General features: G+C 46.3%; 1 protein-coding gene across 21 annotated transcripts in view; it reads left to right on the plus strand.

Moving 5' to 3' along the window:
• Positions 1-2603: 2603 nt before the first annotated feature.
• Positions 2604-24734, plus strand: part of CLASP1 (cytoplasmic linker associated protein 1) — a gene marked incomplete at both ends in the record, with an annotated part of 231564 nt that continues 209433 nt past the window's right edge. For all 21 annotated transcript variants that reach the window (XM_079710818.1, XM_079710805.1, XM_079710806.1 and 18 more), the window contains one exon: positions 2604-2798. In XM_079710818.1, coding sequence (XP_079566944.1) covers positions 2604-2798 — 195 coding nt within the window. The remainder of the gene's footprint in view (positions 2799-24734) is intronic.

Here is a 24734-nt window from a genome sequence, read left to right on the forward strand (position 1 = left end):
ACCTCATGTGGATGCTCAAAAATGGATCATCCTCATTATTGCTGGTTAGTATCTGTTGATTTTAGGCCCCTTGAAGGAATAAAGGATATGAGATACTTTTCGTTGAGAATGAAAGATAGATGTTTAGGGGAAGAAGGAGTGTATCAGTTATCTACTGGTGTGTAACAAAGCACCACAAATCTCGTGGCTTAAAACAACAGTGAACTGTTTCTTACCCTTTTGTGGTTTAACCTGGTGGTTTTTGTCTCCTTAGATGTATTTGTGTAGCTGCAGTCAGAGGATGACTGGAGAGGCCGAATGGTCCCCCCGTGGACTCACTCACATGTCTGGCAGGTGCTGCCGGCTGTTTTTGAAGCATGTTGGTTCTCCTCTAATGGCCTCTCGTGTTCAGGAGTCTAGATCAGCTTTCTGACAACAGTCATGCAAGCTCCAGTGTCAGACCTCTGCTCGCTCCTGCAGTCTCTGATTTCCCACTGGCCAAAGCAAGGCTCAGACCAATCCCAGGGTCACTGTGGGGGGATGAGACCTCACCTCGGTGGAAGAGGAAGTAGCAAAGCATCTGTGGCTCTTTTTAATCTATCACAAGCTTGACCTTGTTAGATCTCCTTCTTGGGCTAAAATGGGGCCCAGAAAGAAAAGGTTCTGTTGGTTTCTCCACTTTTCCTGTATCACTGAACCCTTCCTTTGTCCGACATAGGAGCTCACTAGGGAACTGGGGATATTTTGTTTGGACTGAAAGTTGGAGTGAAGGGTAATAGCTCCTTTTCTGTATTTGAAGATCTTTCTTGGGAAGGAGGGACTCGTTTCAGGGCGTGGAAACGCCTGGAAAGCGCGTATTTCCTCCATTGAAGGAAGGATGGTCACGTGAGGCAGCGAGTCTTCTTTTTTTTTTTTTTTTTTGCTGTACGCGGGCCTCTCACTGTTGTGACCTCTCCCGTTGCGGAGCACAGGCTCCGGATGCGCAGGCCCAGCAGCCATGGCTCACGGGCCTAGCCACTCTGCGGCATGTGGGATCTTCCCGGACCGGGGCACGAACCCGTGTCCCCTGCATCGGCAGGCGGACTCTCAACCACTGCGCCACCAGGGAAGCCCCAGCGAGTCTTCTTGATTGGAAGTAAAGCAGAAGATGGGTAATCAAGTGCCAGGGACTTTGCGGGAGGGTTTTCCGCATTGAATGGCTTGGCTTGTTTCTCATCCTAGAGCTCAGAGAGAGCACTGTGCTTTTTTGCTGTGGGTAGGAATGGGGTGGAGGTGATGACAGGAAGGGAGAGATTCCCTGTGCTCAGACTGGAAGAGTCATCCTGCGCCGAATTTTAACCTTACTTGATTTATAAGGTCAGCTCTACCTGCTGAACCCCTGAGAGGTGGCGTCTACTGTCGGCGTGAAGAGCGTTTCTATTTGGTTCAGTGTCCGGGGGATGCTGCATCTCGAAGACAGGTTTTCTGTGCGTCTTCTTGGGTTAGAATGGAAGGAATTGAGAGAAGAAATGGTAACAAATAAATGTGTACAATTGTTCCAGCAGCTGTAGATTAGCGGGTCGGCCTGTTTAATTTGTCTAATGAAAATGATTTTGGTACTTTCCGCATATCCTGTGTTTTGCGCTACCCCAAGTGTGATTTTGAGGTCTCCTGATGTTGTGACAAAACACCCAGCCCAGTTGGTGCTATTGTCGGCAGAGAACACTGTGTCAATAGAATGTGATCAGCATGTGAGCCTATTTCCTTTTCTCCCTCCATCACTCTGTTTGGAGGAAGAGGCGGGGACCACTACCTACTCACCCTGTTGTGAAGCCGCTGAGCAAGAAGTTTGGTGTAGGTGCGGCCTTTGGCTTTGGTTCGTGTTACCTGGCTGGCCAGTTTGGTCAGTGGTGTTTCTGTGGAGCCTGCCTCACTTCCAGCACTTGGATTTTTAGAAGACTGAGAGTGAGACAATACGCTACAGTACCTACAGGATTCAGACGCAGAAGTGGTGTTAGGTTTTTGGTGGGAAGCAAAATGTAAGCCACAAATAAATCTTCCAGCTGAAGCAGATGGTTGCTCTCCTGACTGGTGCATTTACAAACTGGAAAATTGTGAAAAACCTCAACCCACCCACTGTGAAGCTCACTGGCTCTTTGCTTTGGGCTTCAGTGTTCTTCCTGATAAAAATAATAATTATGTTATTCGGATGTGGTTGCCAAGCGTTCATGCTTCTCACTCCACTGGTGCTTATAAACGATGCTGCAGCGTGAACTGCTTTGTCTTTGACTGAACGCTTCCGAGCACTGGAGAGTTCTGTTCCCTGTGCTGATGTGTCGTTCTCTTCTCTAACTTTTCAGAATGGACTGCTGAATTATGAAGTATTCCAGACCCAGGAGGAGAACAGCACTCTGCCGCTCACTCCCTTCTCCTCTACTAGTTATTTAAATTGGACTTTTAATATCCTACCAGCTGCTCTTCAGACACACATGGTGCATTGTTGCCATTCCCCAGATTGCATCTCTGAAACACGGGCTCTTAGTAACCTTCAGCAAACAAAGAGGCCGCCTCCCGGGGACGCTTGCTGGGAGGGTGTCACCCCGACTGCCCTCTAGCTTCGGCTGGCTCTGGATTGGAATTCCACCATGGAGCCTCGCATGGAGGCCTGCCTGGCACAGGTGCTGCAGAAGGATGTGGGGAAGCGACTGCAGGTTGGCCAAGAACTGATAGACTATTTCTCAGACAAACAGAAGTCTGCCGACCTTGAGCATGACCAGACCACATTAGACAAACTCGTGGACGGACTCGCTACCTTTTGGGTGAACTCCAGCAATTACAAGGTAAGCCATGCTCTGGAAGACGCTCTTCTAGGTGGCCGGGCGGCCATGGGGGATCAGAATGGGTCCTAGAAGAATCCTTTGTGAGCCGTCAGCATGATCCCTTGCTTTCCAGTAAAGGGCAAGTAGAGTTTTCTTTGATTTTTGTTGGAGCTCAGAAAACCCCTTGTCCTTTAGCGCACACTAAGAGAAGGCCAAGTGACCGGGTAAAGAGAGGCTTTTATGTGGGAGAGGCTGCAAGCCTTTGCAGCCTTGAAGTTAAAGTGACTATCGTGTCTAGCAGTGAGTGGCCCTTCGTGGATAGCAAGTGGCTTCACCGATTTTCTCTGGGGGTGGAATTGGCAGTAGGATGTGGGCATTTTACCTGCATTTTAGCTGTTTTGAAGTCGGCCCAGGTACCCAGGCAAGGGCCCTCCGGTGACTTGTGTGTAAAGGCCTGGAGGATATCCTTTAGGTTCCAAAGTTCAAGGCTCTTCAGGTGCCCTTGGCAGGTGGGACGGGCCAGGCGGGGTCCCGTGACCCGACTGAGTTGTGAAGGTTGATCGTTTTGCCATTCGAGGACTAAGTTTTCATGAATGAAAACTGGCCTCAAAGTGCTGAAGAGGTGTCGTTTCCCCCCCTCGTGCTCCCCACCTTTAGTTTGTTAAGAAGGTGGCCCCTTTGGATCCGGTTGAGGTGGAAGACAGCGTGGGACATGTGCTAATAGGTGCTCTAGACATTATAGACAGTCGGGCTTCCAGAGACAGAACCTTCTGCGATTTTTTTCATTGAACCAGTCTTCTGACATGGATTCGGACTTGGAAAGGGTGCTTCCAGGATTTCTTTGTTTGCTCTAGTATAGACTGTTTTCCAATTACATTAAACCTTGATCTTATCTAAGAGTCAGCAGGCTTTAGACTTGTTACCTCGGGCCCTAATAGTTCACTTACAACATAAAATTTACCCTAATAGTCTTTGAGAGCCCAGCTTAAATTTCCTGTTTCATTCATCTGTTTATTCATCTAGCTGAAATTAACAAGTGCTGGCTGCTGGGTGGTGGGAGCGTTACAAAGGGGAGGGTCCTAGAGACTCTCAAGTCCCTTATGTTTTTGAGGTCTGGGAAGTCTCCTTGTCTGTGTTTGAATCACGGCTCCACGAACCTTTCTGTGTCCAAATCAGGATGCTTCTGGCTCAGAGTAACTGAATGCTGGCTTAGTTGACTTAAAGTTATCTATCATAAGGAGATTGAGTAATTTCCGTTAAGTCTGCGTAGTTAATGCAATGGCCAGGGAAGAAGAATGTCTGCTTGTGTCTTTTACTTGGGAGGAAACCTTCTCTGAAGCTCCCCAGCAGACTTTTTTACATCGCATTGGCCAGAATGGCTTTGCGCGCCCACCGTAGTATCGCTGGAAATGGACAGGTGTCCACGGTGGCCTTCAGCCATCACGCTCCACCTCCGGGTCCTACAAAGGGATTCAGCCTCCCCTGAGCAAAGCGTGTGGCCGTGTGGAAGAGGCGGGGTACTTGGGCGGTATCGGACTCCTGATAGGAAGGAGGAGGTGAGGGATAGGAGTATCAGTCAGTATTAAGACTTGGTTCCTGTCTTCAAGGAGCTCGTAGTCTGGGGGCCGGGGCGGGGGGGAGTGGGCATGAATAAATAAGGGAATGGTTCCAGTCAGTGTCAAGTGTGCAGTAATAGAGATGCACAGAATTTGGTGGGAAGACAGAAGAAGAAAGTGGTAATGTTGTCTAGAGGAACCCAGAGGTTTGAAGACTGGGTCTTTTTTTCGTAATAGGAATTGCAGAGTCGCAAAGGAGTGAAAGATTAAGACTTGACCCTTTGTGAAGTAGTTTCTAAGAAAGACAGCTCGTGGGAAGGAAAGCAGGAAGATGGGGTTTGCTGCTGACTCGCGTGCCGTCATGGACAAGTCACTTTACCTGTCTGTGCAGGGCAGGTGTTTGACTACATCTTCTCTCAGGGCCCTCAAGCTCTGATATCTTGTGTGACTTCATACCGATGGCTTTGGAGTCAAGGCCATGTCTTGTGGTTCCGATCTGACCCAGTGCTGAGCACCCCCCTGGTCTCTCAGGTCTCTAAGTAAGGTCATATGGGCCTTGTTCACACCTGGAGCCTACAGCGTGGAACATAGCAGGTGCTCAACGAATCCTGGTTACCTGTGTGAACTCAGGAACTTAGGCATACTCTCGGCAAGTGTTCCTGGTTGCTTTACTGAAATCTGGAAACATATCTTTTAGGGACCCATACCTGTTTTTCTCCTTTATTATAGAGCAAGATTTCTCCTTCAGAGCCTGAAGTACACTTTAAGTTTTATTCAAAGGGATTCACTTTGTATTAAATAATTCTCTGAAGCTTGGCTTCTTGAAATTTTTTCTTTTCAAATTCAGGACTGAAAAGATAAGAAAGGAAAAGGGAAGTACTTTTGGCCTTCCAAAACAGTAGTGCTTGGGTATTGTTATTCCTTTTCCTAGCAGGGAATGTAGATGAATGAAAGCACAAGGTCTTGTTTAAAAAAGTAGTTGGCTGAAGCTTGAATCACTTTACCTTTGAGTATTTCTTAACATGGTAGACAAATTTGTACCTGGTTTCAATTAAAGTTTAATAGCTGTCATTTCTTGCTTATTTACCGTATGCATTTAGTATCTCATTTAATCTTCATAACACCCCTGCAAGGTAGATGGTGGTATCCTAATTTTATACATGAGGTCACCGAAATTACTGAGAATTGCGAGGTAATTTCTACTTGTGATTATGGAACTGGGATTTAAATGTAGGTCTCCCTGGGGACCTCCCTGGTGGTCCAGTGGTTAAGACTCCATGCTTGCACTGCAGGGGGCGTGGGTTTGATCCCTGGCTGGGGAACTGAGATCCCATACACCGCGCAGCGTCGCCAAGTAAATAAATAAGTAATAAAAAAAATGTAGGTCAGGCTTCCCTGGTGGCACAGTGGTTGAGAGTCCGCCTGCCGATGCAGGGGACACGGGTTCATGCCCCGGTCCGGGAAGATCTCACATGCTGCGGAGCGGCTGGGCCCGTGAGCCATGGCCGCTGAGCCTGTGCATCCGGAGCCTGTGCTCCACAACGGGAGAGGCCACAACAGTGAGAGGTCCGCAAAAAAAAAAAAAAAAAATCTGTCTGATTTCCTAGCAAGTGTTCCTTTCAGCAAACTTGAACAATAGAGGTAAACATATTAGGCTTGGTGGGCCCTGTGGTCTTCTTGTAAATATTTAACTAGTTTGGACCATTATGATGCAAAAGCAGCCCCAGAGAGTGTGTTCATGAATGGGTGTGGCTGTGTTCCAGCAAGACTTAATGTATGGGAACAGGTGGAAGGTCAGTTGGTCCCCTGGACTGTAGTTTGCCAACCCTGGCACTAGCTAGAGCATTGAGCACCTACTATGTGTAAATGCTTCTCCTTCACTGGTGGGAACCATTCGTGATTCAACTGGGGGAAGAGTGAGCCTTATAATTTGCACATAAGTTGGGAATAAGGGAGCATTCATTTAGGTTAAATAGGACGCAGTTTGCTTTTGGAGCATTTTAGCTCTCTTGCGCAGACTCATTTTAGGGTCAGTATGCGTTCTGCTAGCCTATCGCTGGTTATCTACTGTGAGCTGGCTGTGATCACGGGTGCCTCTCTACACGGGGTGCTGAATTGAATCTCGGAGACAGAGTGTTGGGTGAAGTAGAAAAGAGTAACTTTATTGCTTTGCCAGGCAGAGGGGGACACAGCAGGCTCCTGCCCTCGAAAACTAAGTGTCCCTTGAGGGGGAACCAGGACCCTGCCCCAAGGCTGCACTGTTGTTTCTTGGCTGCTCCTCCCATGTCTCTCCATCCCCTCCCTTCCTGGATTAACAACCGTTGGAATCTGCCCCTCGGAACTCAGGGAAGGTCATGGAGGCTGAACGGAAGGGCTCCCCGTACCCAGGAGCCCCTACAGGTCCTGCTCAGTTTCAGCTTTGGACTTTCTTGGGTCACCTTGTGGAGTGAGTAATTGGTTCTTTAAGTAATGTCCTCACACAGGCGGGCGCACCCTGGGGCTACCCTGTGGGGCACCTTTCACCACCCCACCCCACCCCACCCTGTTGCTGGAAGAGCTTCGTAAGTCTTTGATGTCACAGTGACCTTGGGAGACACGGAGGAGATGGGAGACTTCTTGATTATGGGGCTTCTTCTCTAGATTAGTCTGACATTAAAAATAAAAATAACGAAAAATTTGAATATGGCTGCCCTCATTGTTGTGGTCTCCTCTTCCTGTTTTTCCTGAATAAAACTCAAAGAAAGAGGAAGATGGTGGAGTAGGTTCCTGATGTACCTCCAGCCACTTTTCTTGTCTCCCCCTGCCCCTTTAGGTGAGAAGGAATGAAGGTAAGAGTGAGCTCACCTGGGGAGGCCACCTGGGCCATGGCAGTTGGAGGGAATCGAGGGAGCCTTTCCCAGCTTTCCCAGGTCATCTGAGCAACTTGTACTGAGACAAACAGCTCCGTGCGTGCAGCCTGGCGGGTTCTCACAGGGCAGGAACGTGCGCGTCTAGCGGGCTGATCGGAACAGAGCGTCCCAGTGGGGACCAGGTGCTTTTGTGATTATAGTCCCGCAGTCCCTTCTCTGCAGTTAAAAATTCCCCAAATCTCTGAAGACCTAGTGTTCTTCATTTTTCATTTGATCTGAAGTGAACCGATATGAGACTACTGATGGTCCTTATTTACCTGCTTAGGGCATGTTGTGCTGCAGAAATATTCACGTTTGATGGTGGATGCTGGCCCAGGTTCTGTTCAAGGGGATACCTATCTATCTATCTGTCTGTCTATCTATCTGTCTATCCATCCATCTATCCCTGCCTGTCTATCTATCTGTCTAAAACTGTGTGCAGCATTTTACCCTTCTAAAACGTGAAAATTCCGTGTTCCAGAACACATTTGGCCTCCAGAGTTCTGGATAAGTGACTGTGGACTTGTATTTAATATTGTAGAATAATAATAATGACCCACGGTTATGGGACATTTCCTATGTACCAGAAATTGTGCTAAAGATGTGTTCATTTTAACTTATTATTACCATATGAAGTAGATCTTGTTATCATCATTTTACAGATGAGACATTGATGTGCACATAAATCAGGTAACTTGTTTAAGGCGACAGAGCTAGTAATTAAGGTTTCTGGGACTTGAACCCAGGTGTTCATGCAATGGCTGAAGTACATGAAGCACTTATCCTGTGCGGGTACTGCCCTGGGGGTGGGTATACCGTGGGGAAAAGACAGGCCCGGTCCCTTCCCTCACAGTGTCTGGCCAGTGCTGGGCAGTCTCGCTCTGTCTAAATCTAATATATGTGGACTCCAGCCCTGTGCACTGTTGTCTCAAGGCCCAGGCCGTGCTGACTCGTATTTGAAATTTGTAGGTTCCCTCTTAACTGAGGGCTTCCTTCCTCCCTGCCCTAATGGTCTTCATGGTGTAAAGGGGGGACAGGTAAGGCAGATGACAGGACAGGGCACAGTGTAGGGTAGGGAATAATGAACTGTTAAATTGCATCGTAGGAGCGTCTGTAAATGCCGTAGTGCCCAGAAGCAGACTGCAGAAGGTTTAGTCTCTCCTTAGCTGCTTTATGGGGCGCAGTGTGACCCCTGCCCCAGATCAAGTGCCCTTTATGGCTGGAGGAGCAGGTGCTGACAGATACCTGGAGGCCCCTCTGGTTCCCTTGCCTATCTCTAGAACCTTGGCTTCCACTGAGGCTTTTATTTCCCCGCTTTGTCCTTGAGAGGAGAGCCACAAAAGATGATTGGATTCAGATTAAGTGACTTCCGTTTCTTTTCTTGGCTGTCGGCTTGGTGCTGCCATAGAGATGAGGCCTTCCAGAGGCTGTTCATTCTTCCCAGGTTTCCCCTGCATCATTGTCCTGTGGGTTGCCAGAGGTGAATTTTTCTGGGTGTAGTTTAAAAAGACAGGTGCCTCTCGTAAGTAGGAAAGCTACAGTGAGCAGTACTAAGCAAAAGCAAAAAAAAAAAAAAAAAATCCAGGAAAAATTATTTCAAGAAAATGTATGCAGCTTGTCAAATAAAAATGGTGTCCTTAATGTATGTGATTAATGGCATTTCTTCCTGAATATGTGTTTCTGTATATGCAAGGGCAGCAGAGTGTATTTGGAAAGAATTCAGGTTGGAGCGTGAGCAGTCTGGATTCCCGTCCTGGCTCTGCCACTTAGACCTTTGAGCAGGTCACTGTACTCATCTGTGAAAGGGGTCTGATGACACCTGGTACATAGCATTGTTATAAGGGTCCAGTGAGCCAGTGTACGAAGGTGCCAGGACTGCTTGGTAGCAGCACGTGGTCAGTAAAAGAAGCAGATGAAGATACGTAGTTATTGGGCCCAATGATAACAAGATCTGTAGAAAGTGAACTTTTCTGTGGGACTGAGTTAGCGTGCCTTCCTGTAGCCCTTGTCAGCCTGTGCCCTGGAGCAGAGACCTGGATCTGTTGTAATACAGTAAGAATCCTTGAACCCTGCACTGCTGATAACAGAGGCTCTGAGCAGAGCAGCCGCTGGCCGGAAATTCTGAGGGTGAGTTTAAAACCTACTGGCAAAGGCAGTCCACTGATCGAGGACCCCTGTTTTTGGAGGGTTTCACTTGTTCTTTTTAATACTTTGCCTGGTTTCAGAAAGCTAAAATTGAAATAAGGATACATATGATAAAAGAAGTCATAAATTGGATGTCAAAGCAAAAAGGAAAAGAAACAGCTGGGGTGAGAACATGGAGCTGACAACGAGGCTGATGTCTACGAATGGCTCACATTTATGAGGCACTCGTGTGCGGGACCCCTGAAGCGCTTGGCGGTCGTTGCCTCCTGTAGTTGTGAGGCAGGTACCCCGTGATAAGCCCTGGGATTGGTCCGGTTCTACAGCTGGGAAAAGAGCAGTGAAGCAACTTGCCCAGGGTTATATAACTAGAAAGTTATTTTAATCTGGAGAGTCTGACCTTCGAGCCCACATCCGCATCCATGCAGTACGGCTTCCTTTATAACGTTGCGACAGTATTTATAGCATATTTATCAGAGCAAAAGAGTGTAAGGACATACCCCACAGCTGCCAGTGATGACTTTAGGAGGCCGGGTCCTGAGTGAGAGATAAGCAACTCATTTTGTACTTTAATAAAATACCAAAATTATTTAAGACCAGTGTATTTAAAACAGTTCTTTGGCTGGTCCTAATAGAATTATGACAGTATATACTTTTAAAAGTTTTTATTTTGGAAAATACTCGGACCTACAGGGAAGTTTCACAAGACAGTGCAAAGAAGCATTATTTACTATAGCCAGGATATGGAAGCAGCCTGAGTATCCATCAATCGATGAATGGACAAAGAAGATGTGGTGTGTCTACACACACACACACACACACACACACACATGCACACGCACGCACGCACACAATGGAATATTATTCCGCCATGAAAAGAATGAAATAATGCCATTTGTGACATGGTTGGACCTTGAGGACATTATGCTAAGTGAACTAAGTTAGACAGGAAAAGACACACTCTGTATGATCTTATATGTGGAATCTAAACAAAAAAGAACACAAACGAAGCTCACAGGTGGTTGGTTGCCACAGGGAAGGGTCCGGCGTTGGGCGAGATGGGTGGAGGCTCAAAAGGCACAGACTTCCAGCTCCAAATTAAGTACTGGGGGTAACATGCAGCAGGTATCGCGTAGTTGAAAGTTGGTGAGAGAGCAAATCTTACAAGTTCCCATCACAAAGGAAACTTCCTGTAACTACGTGTGGTGATGGATGGTAACTAGACTTACTGTGATGGTCATTTTGCAGCGTGTACAAATACCGAATCATTATGTTGTACACCTGAAACTAATGTCATGATACCTCACAAAACAAATAAATAAACCCAAAGCCAACATACCAGTGCAAAAAATTTCCATGTGTTTCATTCAGACCCCAGTGGCCATACTTCACCACTTGTTTTATCTTCTCTGTATGTGCATTTTATTTTCGTTTGTGAGTTGTAAGACACGTGCTCCGTCTCTCCTAAATATTCATGTTTCCTAAAAACATGGGCATTCACTTACGTAGCCTTACACAGGTATCTACAGCAGGATTAGGATTGATAGAGTACTAATATCCAGTCTGTGAACCTTATTCATATTTTACCTGTTGTCCTACAAATGTCCTTTATAGCAAAAGAAAAAAAATGTTCTGGTGCACATGCAGTCCAAGCTCACAGGCTACATTTTGTTCTCACCTGTACAGTCTCCTTTGATCTGGAGCAGCTCATCACCAGTCTGTCCTTGGCTTTCTTTTCTTTTTTTTTTTTTTTGCGGTACGCGGGCCTCTCACTGTTGTGGCCTCTCCCGTTGCGGAGCACAGGCTCCGGACGCGCAGGCTCAGCGGCCATGGCTCACGGGCCCAGCTGCTCCGCGGCACGTGGGATCTTCCCGGACCGGGGCACGAACCCGCATCCCCTGCATCGGCAGGCGGACTCTCAACCACTGCGCCACCAGGGAAGCCCTGTCCTTGTCTTTCTTGACTTAATGCTAACCCGTTTGTTTTGTATAGCCCCTCCATTTGAGCTCGGTGGCTGCTTCTCAGGATTGGGTTAAGGTTATGCATTTTGGCAGAATACCATGGAAGTGATCGGTGTATCACATCAGGAGGCACGTGGTATCTCTTTGTCCCACTTGGTGAAAGAGGAGTTTGCCAGGTTGCTTCCAAAAGTCGATGTGTTTTCCTTTTATAACTAGTAGGTAGCTTGTGGGGAGATATTTTGAGACTGTAAATATCCTGTTTGTCATCAGACTGTCACCTACTAGCTTTAGTATCCATTGATGATCCTTGTCTAAAATAATTATTTGGATGCCAAAGGGTGATTTTCTTTTCTTTTTTTTTTTGGCCATGCTGCGAGGCTTGTGGGATCTTAGTTCCCTGACCACCCGACCAGGGATCAAACCTGGGCTCTCAGCAGTGAGAGTGCAGAGTCCTAACCCCTGGACCGCCAGGGATTCTGATTCCATCATTTCTTCTCCATTTATTAGTTGGCTCCATATATATATATATTTTTTTTTTTTTTTTTTTTTTGCGGTACGCGGGCCTCTCACTGTTGTGGCCTCTCCTGTTGCGGAGCACAGGCTCTGGACACGCAGGCTCAGCGGCCATGGCTCACGGACCTAGTTGCTCCGCGGCATGTGGGATCCTCCTGGACCGGGGCACGAACCCGTGTCCCCTGCATCGGCAGGCGGACTCTCAACCACTGCGCCACCACGGAAGCCCCGGCTCCATATATTTTTGAAATGTATAACCTTTGTCTATTTGTATAGCAGGAATTAAGTGTATATTTTGATAGTTATTCCCAAAAGGAACTACTGTGATGAAAGAAAAAAATGTTTAAATTTAGTCTTATTTAGGTACATTTATATTTGTAAAGAATTTAAGGCAACCTAATAATTTGTGAACATAATATGGTGAAGTTTGGCTTGAGCTCTGGGCTTCCTAGCAGCCAAAATAGAAATGGAGAGATGGTTACCTATACCCTTTTTTAACAACTGTGAAAGGAATATAGAAAGACAAATAACAGCAAAATGCCTTCCTGGATTTAGCAGGGTATTAAAGGACACTTTGCATGAGGGAGAAGAAAGGAGAGCATGGGAAACAGATGAAGCAGAAGACAGTATTGAAACCGTGCACCTCAGATTGGGACTTGAACCCATGTGCTGGGATTCTAACTCAGCCTAAACCCACTTGAATCCACGTGGCTGGGACTTGAACCCACGAGGCCGGACTCAAACCCGGCCAAAACCCACAGTCTTCCAACTGAGATCACACACCTAGTTTCAGGACTTGATGAAGCTCAGGTTCTTGATGTCTCATCGCAGAAAGAATTCAGTGAGGGACAAAGTGATAAGTAACAAGTGGATTTATTTAGAGAGAAACACACTCCACAGACAGAGTGTGGGCCATCTCAGAAGGTGAGAAAGGCACCAGGGTATGGGGTTGTCAGTTTTTATAGGGCTGGGTAATTTCATAGGCTAATAGGTGGGAGGAGTGTTCCAGCTATTTCAGGAAGGGGTGGGGATTTCTAGGAGTTGGGCCACTGCCCACTTTTTGACCCTTCTGGTCGGCCTTGAAACTGTCATGATGCCTGTGGGTGTGTCATTTAGCTGGCTGATGTGTTACAGTGAGCATATACTGAGGCTCAAGGTCTAGTGGAAGTCAGCTTGTCCGCCATGTTGGACCCATTTGGTTCTAGTCAGTTTATGTCATGCCCTCGGGCTGTGCCATTCTTTCAAAGGTCGTGTCCTCCTTCCATCCTGTTTTGGTACTGAGTGAGACACAGGTTATTCAGCTGTTCCTGTAGACAGAATTCACCAGCTAGAGTTTTGGGCTAAGGGGAAATTGTCCGATGGCATCCAGGGTGAAAAGATAACCAAGAGCTAGCCGACCCCACTGAGTTATCTTTAAAAAAAAAAAATAATAATGATAATAATAATTTATTTAGTTGGCTGTGCTGGGTCTTAGCTGCGGCACGTGGGATCTTTGTTGCCACGTACAGGATCTTTGTTGTGGCATGCAGGATCTTTAGTTGCGGCACGCATGCAGGACGTAGTTCCCCAACCAGGGATCGAACCCAGGCCCCCGTCTTGCAAGCGTTGGAGTCCTACCCACTGGATCACCAGGGAAGTCCCTGAGTTATCTTTTTATTTTTATTTTTTTGCGGTACGCGGGCCTCTCACTGTTGTGGCCTCTCCCATTGCGGAGCACAGGCTCCGGATGCGCAGGCTCAGCGGCCATGGCTCACGGGCCCAGCTGCTCCGCGGCATGTAGGATCTTCCCAGACTGGGGCACGAACCCGTGTCCCCTGCATCAGCAGGCGGACTCTCAACCACTGCGCCACCAGGGAGGCCCCCTGAGTTATCTTTTTAACAGATTAAGTAGAGGGAGAGTCTGTGACAAGTATCACGGCAAATAACCCAGAGAAACTGCATGAAAGTGGCTTGAAATAGAGTAAGGGAGGTTGGCCTAGAGGAATTATCTGGCTGTAGCTGATTTTCACAGGGTATTTGGGGTTGGGGCAAAGAGGGCTGTCCATTGTGGGCCGTGTGGATGGGGTTCTGGAGGAAGAGGCAGTGCTTGGTGCCAGGCCTGATGGCGGGTGGGGATTTCTGTGTTTAATCATCCTCATTAAAGGCTTTGTGGAAGAGATGGCCTTTGGGCCTTTCTGGGTGAGAGAAGGGAGATGGCTCCGTGACTACACAGAGGAGCGTGTGGCAGGCCTCATTAATAGAGGTGATGTTTTGACATAAGCGGCCTGTCCTACACGAGTGAGGCAGGTCCTTCGTGAGCAGGCGGAGCTAGAGTCCCAGGTGGAGGAGCCTGGAGGGGGCCGTAGGGAGTGACTGCCCTCTGGCACCTTAGTAGGACCTGGGAACCGACCGGAGGGGCAATGGAAGCCATTGAAGGACCAGCAGCTCTGGGTGCTGATGTGGGTGGTGTGGACTAGGGTGATTTAGTGTAGCTTTAATGCACTATTTTCTTCTGTGAGTTTTTAGCTGTCATTTCTTTATCCATACTTGGTTGCCAACATCTAGGCTGTTTCTAGTTTTTTGCACTGAGTATCCTTGAACATATGCGTGTATTGCCCTCTTGTGTGTCTCTGTGCTGGAAGTTCTGAAGGGTTGAAGTGTTGGGTCTGAGCAGGCCGTATTGCCCACCCACCGGTGCCGTGTGAGTGCCTTCGTACGTTCCTGGGTCTTGGGTGTTACTATTTCTCCGAATGTTTTTCCTTTTTGCTTGGCAAAAGATGTCTCTGCGTTGCTAGGCGCAGCGTTGGAGAACGTTTCTTCTGCTTCTGACCTTTCAGATAAAAGCAAATCTTAAGAGGATATAAAGGAAATAATTTAATTTTTCTTAATCTCATTTCCCCCTTAAATGATTGATGCAGATAGGTTCTGTCTGGGCCATCTTAAACATGAGCAGAGTAGGGGATGCCAGTAGTCGGGGGAGGGAGGCCTGATAACTTGACAGTCTACCCTGAAGTGGATTAAAGAAATGGGGTCTCTCTGTTTGTTTTTATTTATTCCCATTAGCTTCTGTTAAAAAAAAACCCCACAGAATGAATAAGAGAGTTGTGAGGAAAACACCCACCATAATCCATTTCTTTGGACTGTTCCTTTCCTTTGTCCAAGTGCTTTCCCATCTAGTAGAACCTAAATATCAGCGCATCTTAACTGGGCTAAGATGGGAGATACTGAATAAAGTCACTTTGTTTTTGTTAGACAGTTGAGGGTATGTGTCTGATCTTACATGATTCTTCATGTAATTGTAGCCTAACCTAAGGACTGTTTTTTAAAAAACAGCTTTGTGAGGAAAAGGATTGATATTAACCTTTCTGCTCGTGGTGAGGAATTCGGATGGACTTTGTATTGAACAGTTAACTCAGCTCAAACCAGTTCAAGATAGAGAGGGCATCGCTGGGGCAGACCCCTGGCCGGGGCCGTGGTTTGCCGTGGAGAGCGCGCGGGGCTTTGGGGGGCGTCTGCTCTGTCTGGCCGTTGGCTTCTGGAGTCTCCCTTCAGCACTGCCCTCGCGGCCACCATGGTCCCACCTCACATCTTGCGGCCCCATCACCGGGGCAAGAGTCTCTCTTCTCCCAGCTGGGAGTGAGACATGCCGCCAAGCCTTTGGCCCACTCGCTGTGACCAGGCAGGTGCGGCGCCACAAGGAAGTGGTGGCCTCTCTCAGAGCCCTGCACGTCGGGGGCTGGAGGAGGTGGGACGGTTCCCCTAGGAGAAGGGGGGCTTGGCTGGGGGCACTGTGGGCAGTGAGGACCTCATAGCTCAGATTGCTTGAGAGGCTGCAGGGCCCCTGTGGAAGGCCCAGGCTGGCAGCGCAGCTGTCGTACTCGCTGGCGTGGATTTGGGGCGCCGTTGGCCTGTGCTCCGTGGGCTCTTGCTCCACGGGCTCAGGAGTCGGCGCCCAGAGGTGCCCCGTGCTCCAGGGCTGGCCTGGCACCTGTGCCTGTGCCTCACTTCTCTCCTCTGATGACCCTGCATTATGTGGGCTTTTTGCTGTGTCGTCAGGTGAGAGCTTTTCCATCTTTCCCAGCCCCTTTAAGCTGAGAACTTATTTATTGTTGGTGGTTATTGTACTAGTGTTTGTAATTCTAGTACCAAGATGCCGGTGTTTTTAGGGGTATAATGCCACTCTTTCCGTAGTTTAAACATCTGAAGTCTGGATCACTTATGTATCGATGGACATAGAGTCACAGGCTGGTTTTTAACGTTTCAGATGTGCATTTGCTTACCGTTTGCCTGTCCGGTTAAAACCATTCCTGGGTGTCTTGTTGTAACTAAGGAAACGGCAGTTAACACGAGTGAAACTGAGCCTCTTACGTCTATTTATCACTTACATTTTTCTGAGAGCCAGTTTGGGCCTTTCACTTCTGTCGGAGCTCCCAAATGGAGTAGCTTTACAACTGGGAGGGGAGGGGTGATGTGATGTTCAGGACATTGATTTGGATGCCGTCGGGGATCATGTCAGGGACCAGGAAGGGGACGGCTCCAGGCCTGCTTTCCAGCCTCCCGGGTCTGGGCCGCTTCCCTGTGTCAGGGGCTAGACTCCTGCTCTCCTTCCCTGCAGCTCCAGGTCTGTTCTCTCGTCCAGACCTTCTCTTCCCTAGGACGACTTAACTTTAGTCAGAGTCAGCCTTCCTGCCTAGTCATGCTACTTTGGGAGAAGTGTGTTCAGAGCAGGTAGGCGAAAGCCAGTGCGCTTCCCAGTGAGTGTTGCTTGGGGGCCAGTGGCAGACGTGTTCCCAACCCAGCCCCGGGGGGCTGCTCCTGGCTGGCTGTGTGTGGGCCACAGCCCACATATAAAATGAATGAGGAGGTTTAGACTCCCAGGGCCCCAAAGCACAGGGGGATGTGGGCACAGTGGGGACACAGCCACACACCGAGGATAGCTGATATACGGGGACTTTTTTTTTTTTTAATGCTTATTGAACACACCTGAGTTCAAGAAAACCTGATTATACGCATCATTGATGTACATAGGGGCTTATATTTTGCTTTAACGTCTGTGCTTTAACTCTCCATGTACATCAGACATAAATGATTCAGACTTCACGTTTTTCAAATACAGAAAGACTACCATAAAATACCGTAAAAACACTGGCATTTGGTGTTAGAATTCCAAGGAAAAATCTGGTATGGCATGTGTCCCACTATTAATGGAGTGTTTTTAAGCGGGAGGGGAGCATTTAAGGGAAAAGAGAATGTTCACATTACCACTGCATTAAGTATTTCAGCGTTGGAAATTTCTTTTGTAACATCTGGCATTAAAAACAACTTTTCTTGGGCTTCCCTGGTGGCGCAGTGGTTGAGAGTCCGCCTGCCGATGCAGGGGACACGGGTTCGTGCCCCGGTCCGGGAGGATCCCACATGCCGCGGAGCGGCTGGGCCCGTGAGCCATGGCCGCTGAGCCTGCGAGTCCGGAGCCTGTGCTCCGCTACGGGAGAGGCCACAGCAGTGAGAGGTCCGCGTACCACAAAAAAAAAAATACTTTTCTTTTTTAAGGAGGCTTCGGGCCCTCAACACTGTTAGTTCTCTACACAGGTCGGCTTTATTCGTATTAGAGGTGCATTTCTGCCAGTGTTCTCATTAATAACGGAGCAAGTGGAGCCAACAGGTTGAAGGTGGCGGGACAGGAAGCCATCTAGAAGACGCTCTGAAGAGAAACCTCGAGTGCCTTGGGAGAAGGATTTGTTTTTTGAGGCCCATCGTTAAAAATTTTATTTTATTTTTAAAAATTCATTTTATTCAAGTATAGTTGATTTACAGTGTTGTATTAGTTTCTGCTGTACAGCAAAATGACTCAGTTATATACATTCTTTTCCATTATGGTCTATCACAGGGCATTGACTAGAGTCCCCTGTGCTCTACAGTAGAACCTTGTTCATCCATTCTCTGTATAATAGTTTGCATCTGCTAGAAGGATTTATTTTTACAGACTGAGATCTTGGTCCCTTTCTATAGAAAAAATTGGCCTGTTTCTTTTGCCAGCCCCCAGACGAGGTCGTCCTGGTTTAGGGCGGCAGTGCACCTCTAGGAATGGAACGCCGACACAGGCGAGCTCCCGCGCTCAGTCTCTGTGGAGCCGTGATCTAGAACCCTGCTTTGGCGATTGCTTTCACATCCTCTGGAACCATGGCCTGCCTCTGCTCTGGCTGTTGTTTTTGTCACTTGCCGGCAAATGCTTCCAGGCTGCCGAGATGTTTAGGAAGCCCTTTGTGATGTTGCGGCTTCCACTCAACAGTTCCTGGTTGGTACTTCTCCCCGCTTTTTCTTCAAAGACGGCTCCAGTTTGGTAACATACATAATTCCTAATGAAAGGTTCAGAGCCTGGAATCTGGGGCCAGACTGCTAGGGTTAGAGGGCATGCTCCTTCCTTTACTCCCCTCTCACTGGCTGTGTGATCCTCGGTAGGCTACTTAACCTCTCTGGGTCTCAGTTTTTCATCTGTAAAATGGGGACAGTATCCGTCTCAGGGTTGTTGTGAGGGCGAAAGAGTTCGTACGCAGGCAGTGGTTGACGGGTGCACAGTGCTGCAGGCTTGCTGGCTTTATGATGATTTTACAGCACCCGCTGTGATAATCTTTCTTCATTTCTCTGTGGGTGGTCCAGCACTGTCACCACTTACCTTTGGGTACCCGTTAGGGGATTAAATGGCCACAGAACAACCAAACAGCGGCAGAAAGAGAAGCCACAGGGGAAGAAGCAGTCTGGTTGCAAAGCAGCCTCATTTCAGGAGACTGTAGTTGAGGCAGCTTTGCCGTGTGTCTCTGCAGGGCACTGGGTGCAAGTTTGCTGGCTCCGGCTCTCCATGCATTAACGTGTGTACTAAGGTGGGTTGTGGGCTCTTTCCTTCTTCCCTCCCTGTTTCCCTCCTCAGATGAGCACAGAACTGATCACAGTCAAGAACAAAAGAGAGCACCTGTGAGCAGGAGAGGGCCAGGGCTTGGGTGGGGAGACAGTAGCCTGATGGGCACTTGGTTGGGGCTCTAGAAGAGGAAGATGGTTTCGCTTGAGTAGAGTTAAAAGTGCGCTGGAGGTGTTTGCTGTGCGTATTTTGCCGAAATGAATAACTGGTGAGGGAGGTTGTGGAAGAGGAACTGTCTGAACGTCATGAAGAGTCACCCAGGTATTCGACCTCCTGCCGCGTGTCGCAGATAATAGTAGGTTTTCCTCAGCGTCCTTCTTACCCCACTTCCCAGAGCTTGGTTAGCCCAGAGACTCCTCAAGTTTAGGCCATGTCCTCTAGGGCACAGAGCACAGGACTGGAATTTACTGGAGGTTTGTAGGGTGGCAAGGCCTTTACGTCCCTCATTCAGCCTCGAAAAGCTTTGAGGCTGAATCCACCTTGTTCAGGGGGTAAGTTCAGCAGATGCTTGTGAGACAGGAGGGAGGGGAGCATCACAGGGTCTCGTCACAGTGGCTGGGAAACGGCTTGGTGTCCACAGGTAGTGCCTAGAGCACGGGTTCTAGGCGCGTGGGCTTCAGTAGTTGTGGCTCGCGGGCTCAGTAGTTGTGGCGCACGGGCTTAGTTGCTCCGCGGCACGTGGGATCTTCCCAGGCCAGGGCTCGAACCCGTGTCCCCTGCACTGGCAGGCAGATAGATTCTTAACCACTGCGCCACCAGGGAAGTCCAGTTAATTTTAAAAAGTAATGTGCGCTTGGACTGCGATAAAGAACTGGAAGTTTCTGCTTGCATTTATTTGGCTGGGTCAGTAGTTGAAAGCGGGCCCTGGTGTCTTGCTTCTCCTTTACGTGCTGACCTGCTGTCCTGCTGTCCTGAGGGCTTGGCTGCCTGCAGGCTCGGCTTGGGGTGCAACAGCCTTCTTCCTGAAGTGGCTCCTTGACTCTGCAGTAACCTTTGTGAGACACTGGTCTGCCTGAGGAGCGCGTCTAAGGGTGAAATTCAAGGTCAGCTCTGTAAGATAGCCGTTGCCCAAGTGACACAGTCAGAGAAAATGAATCTTCCCTCCCCACATTCTTGGTGCTAGAGGTCAGGGGACGGCTCTGATGCAAGCTTAGGGTAGAAGAGAACGCTTTTTGACTGATTGAGGGCATGGCCTTTCATTTCTAAGTGGTTTAAAGAATTTACGGCCCATTGTTCATTCCAGAGTCCTAAGGATATGGGTGATATTTTTTCTCAGACAGGAATGTGGGTTTTGGCAGTGACTCTGCATCACAGTAACTTGAAAATAATCCAGTCCTTTGGAACCGAAATGAAAATGTGTGACCTCTGTGCACGGGATGTGCGTGCACATGAAAGAAATGTGTGCATGGTGAATAAAAAGTCATTTGAAACTCGAAATAGTGGCTTTCAAGTTGGGCAAATCTCAAATACCCAACATTAGGAGAATATGAGATATGTGTGTGTATTTCCACCTGTTTATCAGGAAGATGGTGTACTCCGCCCAAGGATAGTCTGTAAAGACTTCTCAGTGGGGAAACGCTGATGGGATGATGTAAAGTGAAAAAGGCAGGAGCAAAATTTATATAGAGCTAGGTCTCAACTGTGCACAAGTGTGTAGAAAAAATGATCTAGAAGGAGCTGTGTGAAAATCTGAATGGTATTAATCTATATCGGGAAATTATAGACGATAGGTTTTCTTTCTATGTTCCTGTAGTTTCTAAATGTTTCACAGTAGGCATTTGTTATTTTTATAAACAGAAATTAAAGAATTTTCTTCTTCAGCTGCTTTTGAGATGATATTGGTCAGGAAGTGATAGGGATGACATACCACGTATGCTGTCTGCTGCAGAAGTCAGACTTGTTGCGAAAAGACAATGCCTTTGGTAGGTGCACAGTTGCACGTCCGAAATTAAAGAGGGTCCCTGGTAGCTTAAAACGGTTCCTTAATTACTCTCTTGGAATTATGGTTACAGTAAAGTAACTTTTAAAATATGACTGATACGCAAACAGTATTGCAGTTAGGGTCACGAATCCCCTCAAGCATATTCAACTATGTCAGCCCTACTTTTTTCTCATCAATTTCATCTAATTGCTTGAAAAAGATGACAAAAATCTGAGAAAATCTGTTACGCGTTCAACACAGGAACTGTTCTGATGAGTTTTGCTGGCTAAGTGAGCAAACATTGGTATGAATTTAGCTTATCTTGATGATTTAGTTTACTCCCCCTTTTTTTTACATTTATCTTTTTGTAGTGATTGCTGGATTTTATTTCGTTTTCACCTCAGAATTTTGAGACAGAAGATTGTGAAATATGCCATGGCCACATGTTCAGAGTTGATCAGCAGGGCAGTCAGAGGAAGCCAGTGCTGGCTGTGTGATTTGATTCCTGCTTTATAGTAAAAGGAGGATTAATTCAAGAGGAAAATGCTGATTTATCTTCACCAATGCATACGCGTGGAGTTGAAGCTTGTTCTTTATATATTTCAAGCCGTTAGAGTGGGGATCTTTTGCCATGAAGGAATGTATTGCCTCTTCCTGTCCCCTTCCCTAACAAAACAGCCTTGGTGACAATTATAATCACTTTAGAGATTGCCAGGGTCTGAGGGAGGAGGTGGGGTGGGGTAATGGGGAGTGAGTGCTGATGGGTGACGGGGTTCTTCTGGGTGATGAGGGTGTTCTGGACTTAGATAGTGGTGATGGCTGTGCGGCCTAGTGCAGACACTGAAAATCACTGAACTGTACATTTTAAAAGGATGAATTCTATAGTATGCGAACAATGTCTCCATTATTTTTTTTTTTTAACATCTCTGTTGGAGTATAATTGCTTTACAATGGTGTGTTAGTTTCTGCTTTATAACAGAGTGAATCACTTATACATATACATATGTTCCCATATCTCCTCCCTCTTGCGTCTCCGTCCCTCCCACCCTCCCTATCCCACCCCTCTAGGTGGTCACAAAGCACGGAGCTGATCTCCCTGTGCTATGCGGCTGCTTCCTACTAGCTATCTATTTTACGTTTGGTAGTGTATATATGTCCATGCCACTCTCTCACTTTGTCCCAGCTTACCCTTCCCCCTCCCCATATCCTCAAGTCCATTCTCTAGTAGGTCTGCATCTTTATTCCCGTCTTGTCTCTAGGTTCTTCTAACCATTTTTTTTTTTTTTTTTTTAGATTCCATATATATGTGTTGGCATACGGTATTTGTTTTTCTCTTTCTGACTTACTTCACTCTGTATGACAGTCTCTAGGTCCATCCACCTCACTACAAATAACTCAGCTTCGTTCCTTTTTATGGCTGAGTAATATTCCATTGTATATATGTGCCACATCTTCTTTATCCATTCATCTGTTGATGGACACTTAAGTTGCTTCCATGTCCTGGCTATTGTAAATAGAGCTGCAATGAACATTTTGGTACGTGACTCTTTTTGAATTATGGTTTTCTCAGGGTATATGCCCAGTAGTGGGATTGCTGGGTCATATGGTAGTTCTATTTGTAGTTTTTTAAGGAACCTCCATACTATTCCCCATAGTGGCTGTATCAGTTTACATTCCTACCAACAGTGCAAGAGGGTTTTCCCTTTTCTCCACACCCTCTCCAGCATTTATTGTTTGTAGATTTTTTGATGATGGCCATTCTGACAGGTGCGAGATGATATCTCATTGTAGTTTTGATTTGCATTTCTCTAATGATTAATGATGTTGAGCATTCTTTCATGTGTTTGTTGGCAATCTGTATATCTTCTTTGGAGAAATGTCTATTTAGGTCTTCTGCCCATTTTTGGATTGGGTTTTTTTTTTGATATTGAGCTACATGAGTTGCCTGTATGTTTTGGAGATCAATCCTTTGTCCATTGCTACATTTGTGAATATTTTCTCCCATTCTGAGGGTTGTCTTTTTGATAGTTTCCTTTGCTGTGCAAAAGCTTTTAAGTTTCGTTAGGTCCCGTTTGTTTATTTTTGTTTTTATTTCCATTACTCTAGGAGGTGGATGAAAAAAGATCTTGCTGTGATTTATGTCAAGAGTGTTCTTCCTCTAAGAGTTTTATGGTGTCCAGTCTTACATGTAGGTCTCTAATGCATTTTGAGTTTATTTTTGTGTATGGTGTTAGGGAGTGTTCTAATCTCATTCTTTTACATGTAGCTGTCCAGTTTTCCCAGCACCACTTATTGAAGAGGCTGTATTTTCTCCACTGTATATTCTTGCTTCCTTTATCAAAGATAAGGTGACCATATGTGTGTGGGTTTATCTCTGGGCTTTCTGTCCTGTTCCATTGGTCTATATTTTTGTTTTTGTGCCAGTACCATACTGTCTTGATTACTGTAGCTTTGTAGTATAGTCTGAAGTCAGGGAGCCTGATTCCTCCAGCTCTCTTTTTCTTCCTCAAGATTGCTTTGGCTATTCGGGGTCTTTTGTGTTTCCATACATACAACTTGTGAAATTTTTTGTTCTAGTTCTGTGAAAAATGCCAGTGGTAGTTTGATAGGGATTGCATTGAATCTGTAGATTGCTTTGGGTAGTAGAGTCACTTTTACAATGTTGATTCTTCCAATCCAAGAATATGGTATATCTCTCCATCTATTTATATCATCTTTAATTTCTTTCATCAGTGTCTCATAATGTTCTGCATACAGGTCTTTTATCTCCTTAGGTAGGTTTATTCTTAGATATTTTATTCCTTTTGTTGCAGTGGTAAATGGGAGTGTTTTCTTAATTTCACTTTCAGATTTTTCATCATTAATGTATAGGAATGCAAGAGATTTCTGTGCATTAATTTTGTATCCTGGTACTTTACCAAATTCATTGATTACCTCTAGTAGTTTTCTGGTAGCGTCTTTAGGATTCTCTATGTATAGTATCATGTCATCTGCAAGCAGTGACAGCTTTACTTCTTCTTTTCCGATTTGGATTCCTTTTATTTCTTTTTCTTCTCTGATTGCTGTGGCTAAAACTTCCAAAACTATGTTGAATAATAGTGGTGAGAGTGGGCAACCTTGTCTTTTCCTGATCTTAGTGGAAGTGGTTTCAGTTTTTCACCATTGAGTTGATGTCTCCATTTTTAAAAAAGAAGGGATTCCATATGTGAAGGAGTCCCATCTGTGTCCCACCAACCCCTTTAGTCCTCTTAGTAGTAAATTACAGAGTAGCCTAGTTCTCCCAGAGAAGGCTGGGTTAAGGCTGTATTTTCACAGGCATTTGACATGAAAGTTTAAAAAAATCCGTGTGATTAAATGATCAGTCCCATCTAAAATGCTGCTATGAGAAGACAAAATCTATGGACATGGATAATACCATACTTAAAAGATCTGTTTCATGAGGACCATTATGGAGATGTATTAGTGAAGACTACCTCTGTTTTAAACTTTAAAATGGAACAAACATGTATTAAGTGGCAATAAATAACTGAATGAAGGAAGAGAAGGGAAGTAGGTGGGTTTTGGACTTGAAAAAATGAGGGTTTTTTTTGTTTGTTTGTTTGTTTTAAGAAGCAGTTGCTTTATTGTGGTTTTCAAATGGGGGAAAAAAAAAGAAGAGCTGTAACAATTTTGAATGTCTAGTTATGTGCCAGATCTTGTGATAATTGCTTTTCATATTTTATGCCATTTAAGCACCATAAGAACCATATTTTCAACACTATTTTAAATTTGGGAAACTAAAAATAAAACAAAGGGGGACTTCCCTGGCGGTTCAGTGGTTAAGACTTCACCTTCCAATGCAGGGGGTGCAGGTTCGATCCCTGGTCGGGGACCTAAGAGCCACATGCCTTGCGGCCAAAAAACCAAAACATAAAACAGAAGCAACACTGTAACAAATTCAGTAAAGACTTTAAAAATGGTCCACATCAAAATAAAACAAAAAATAAAAAATAAAATAAAATAAACATTCACTGCCCCCTCCCCCTTAAAAAATTACAGTGTATGTATACGCAAAAAAAAAAAAAAAAAAAAAAAAAAAAAAAAA

The sequence above is a fragment of the Hyperoodon ampullatus genome (assembly GCF_949752795.1).
Source record: "Hyperoodon ampullatus genome assembly, chromosome: 8".
Classification (NCBI taxonomy): domain Eukaryota; kingdom Metazoa; phylum Chordata; class Mammalia; order Artiodactyla; family Ziphiidae; genus Hyperoodon; species Hyperoodon ampullatus.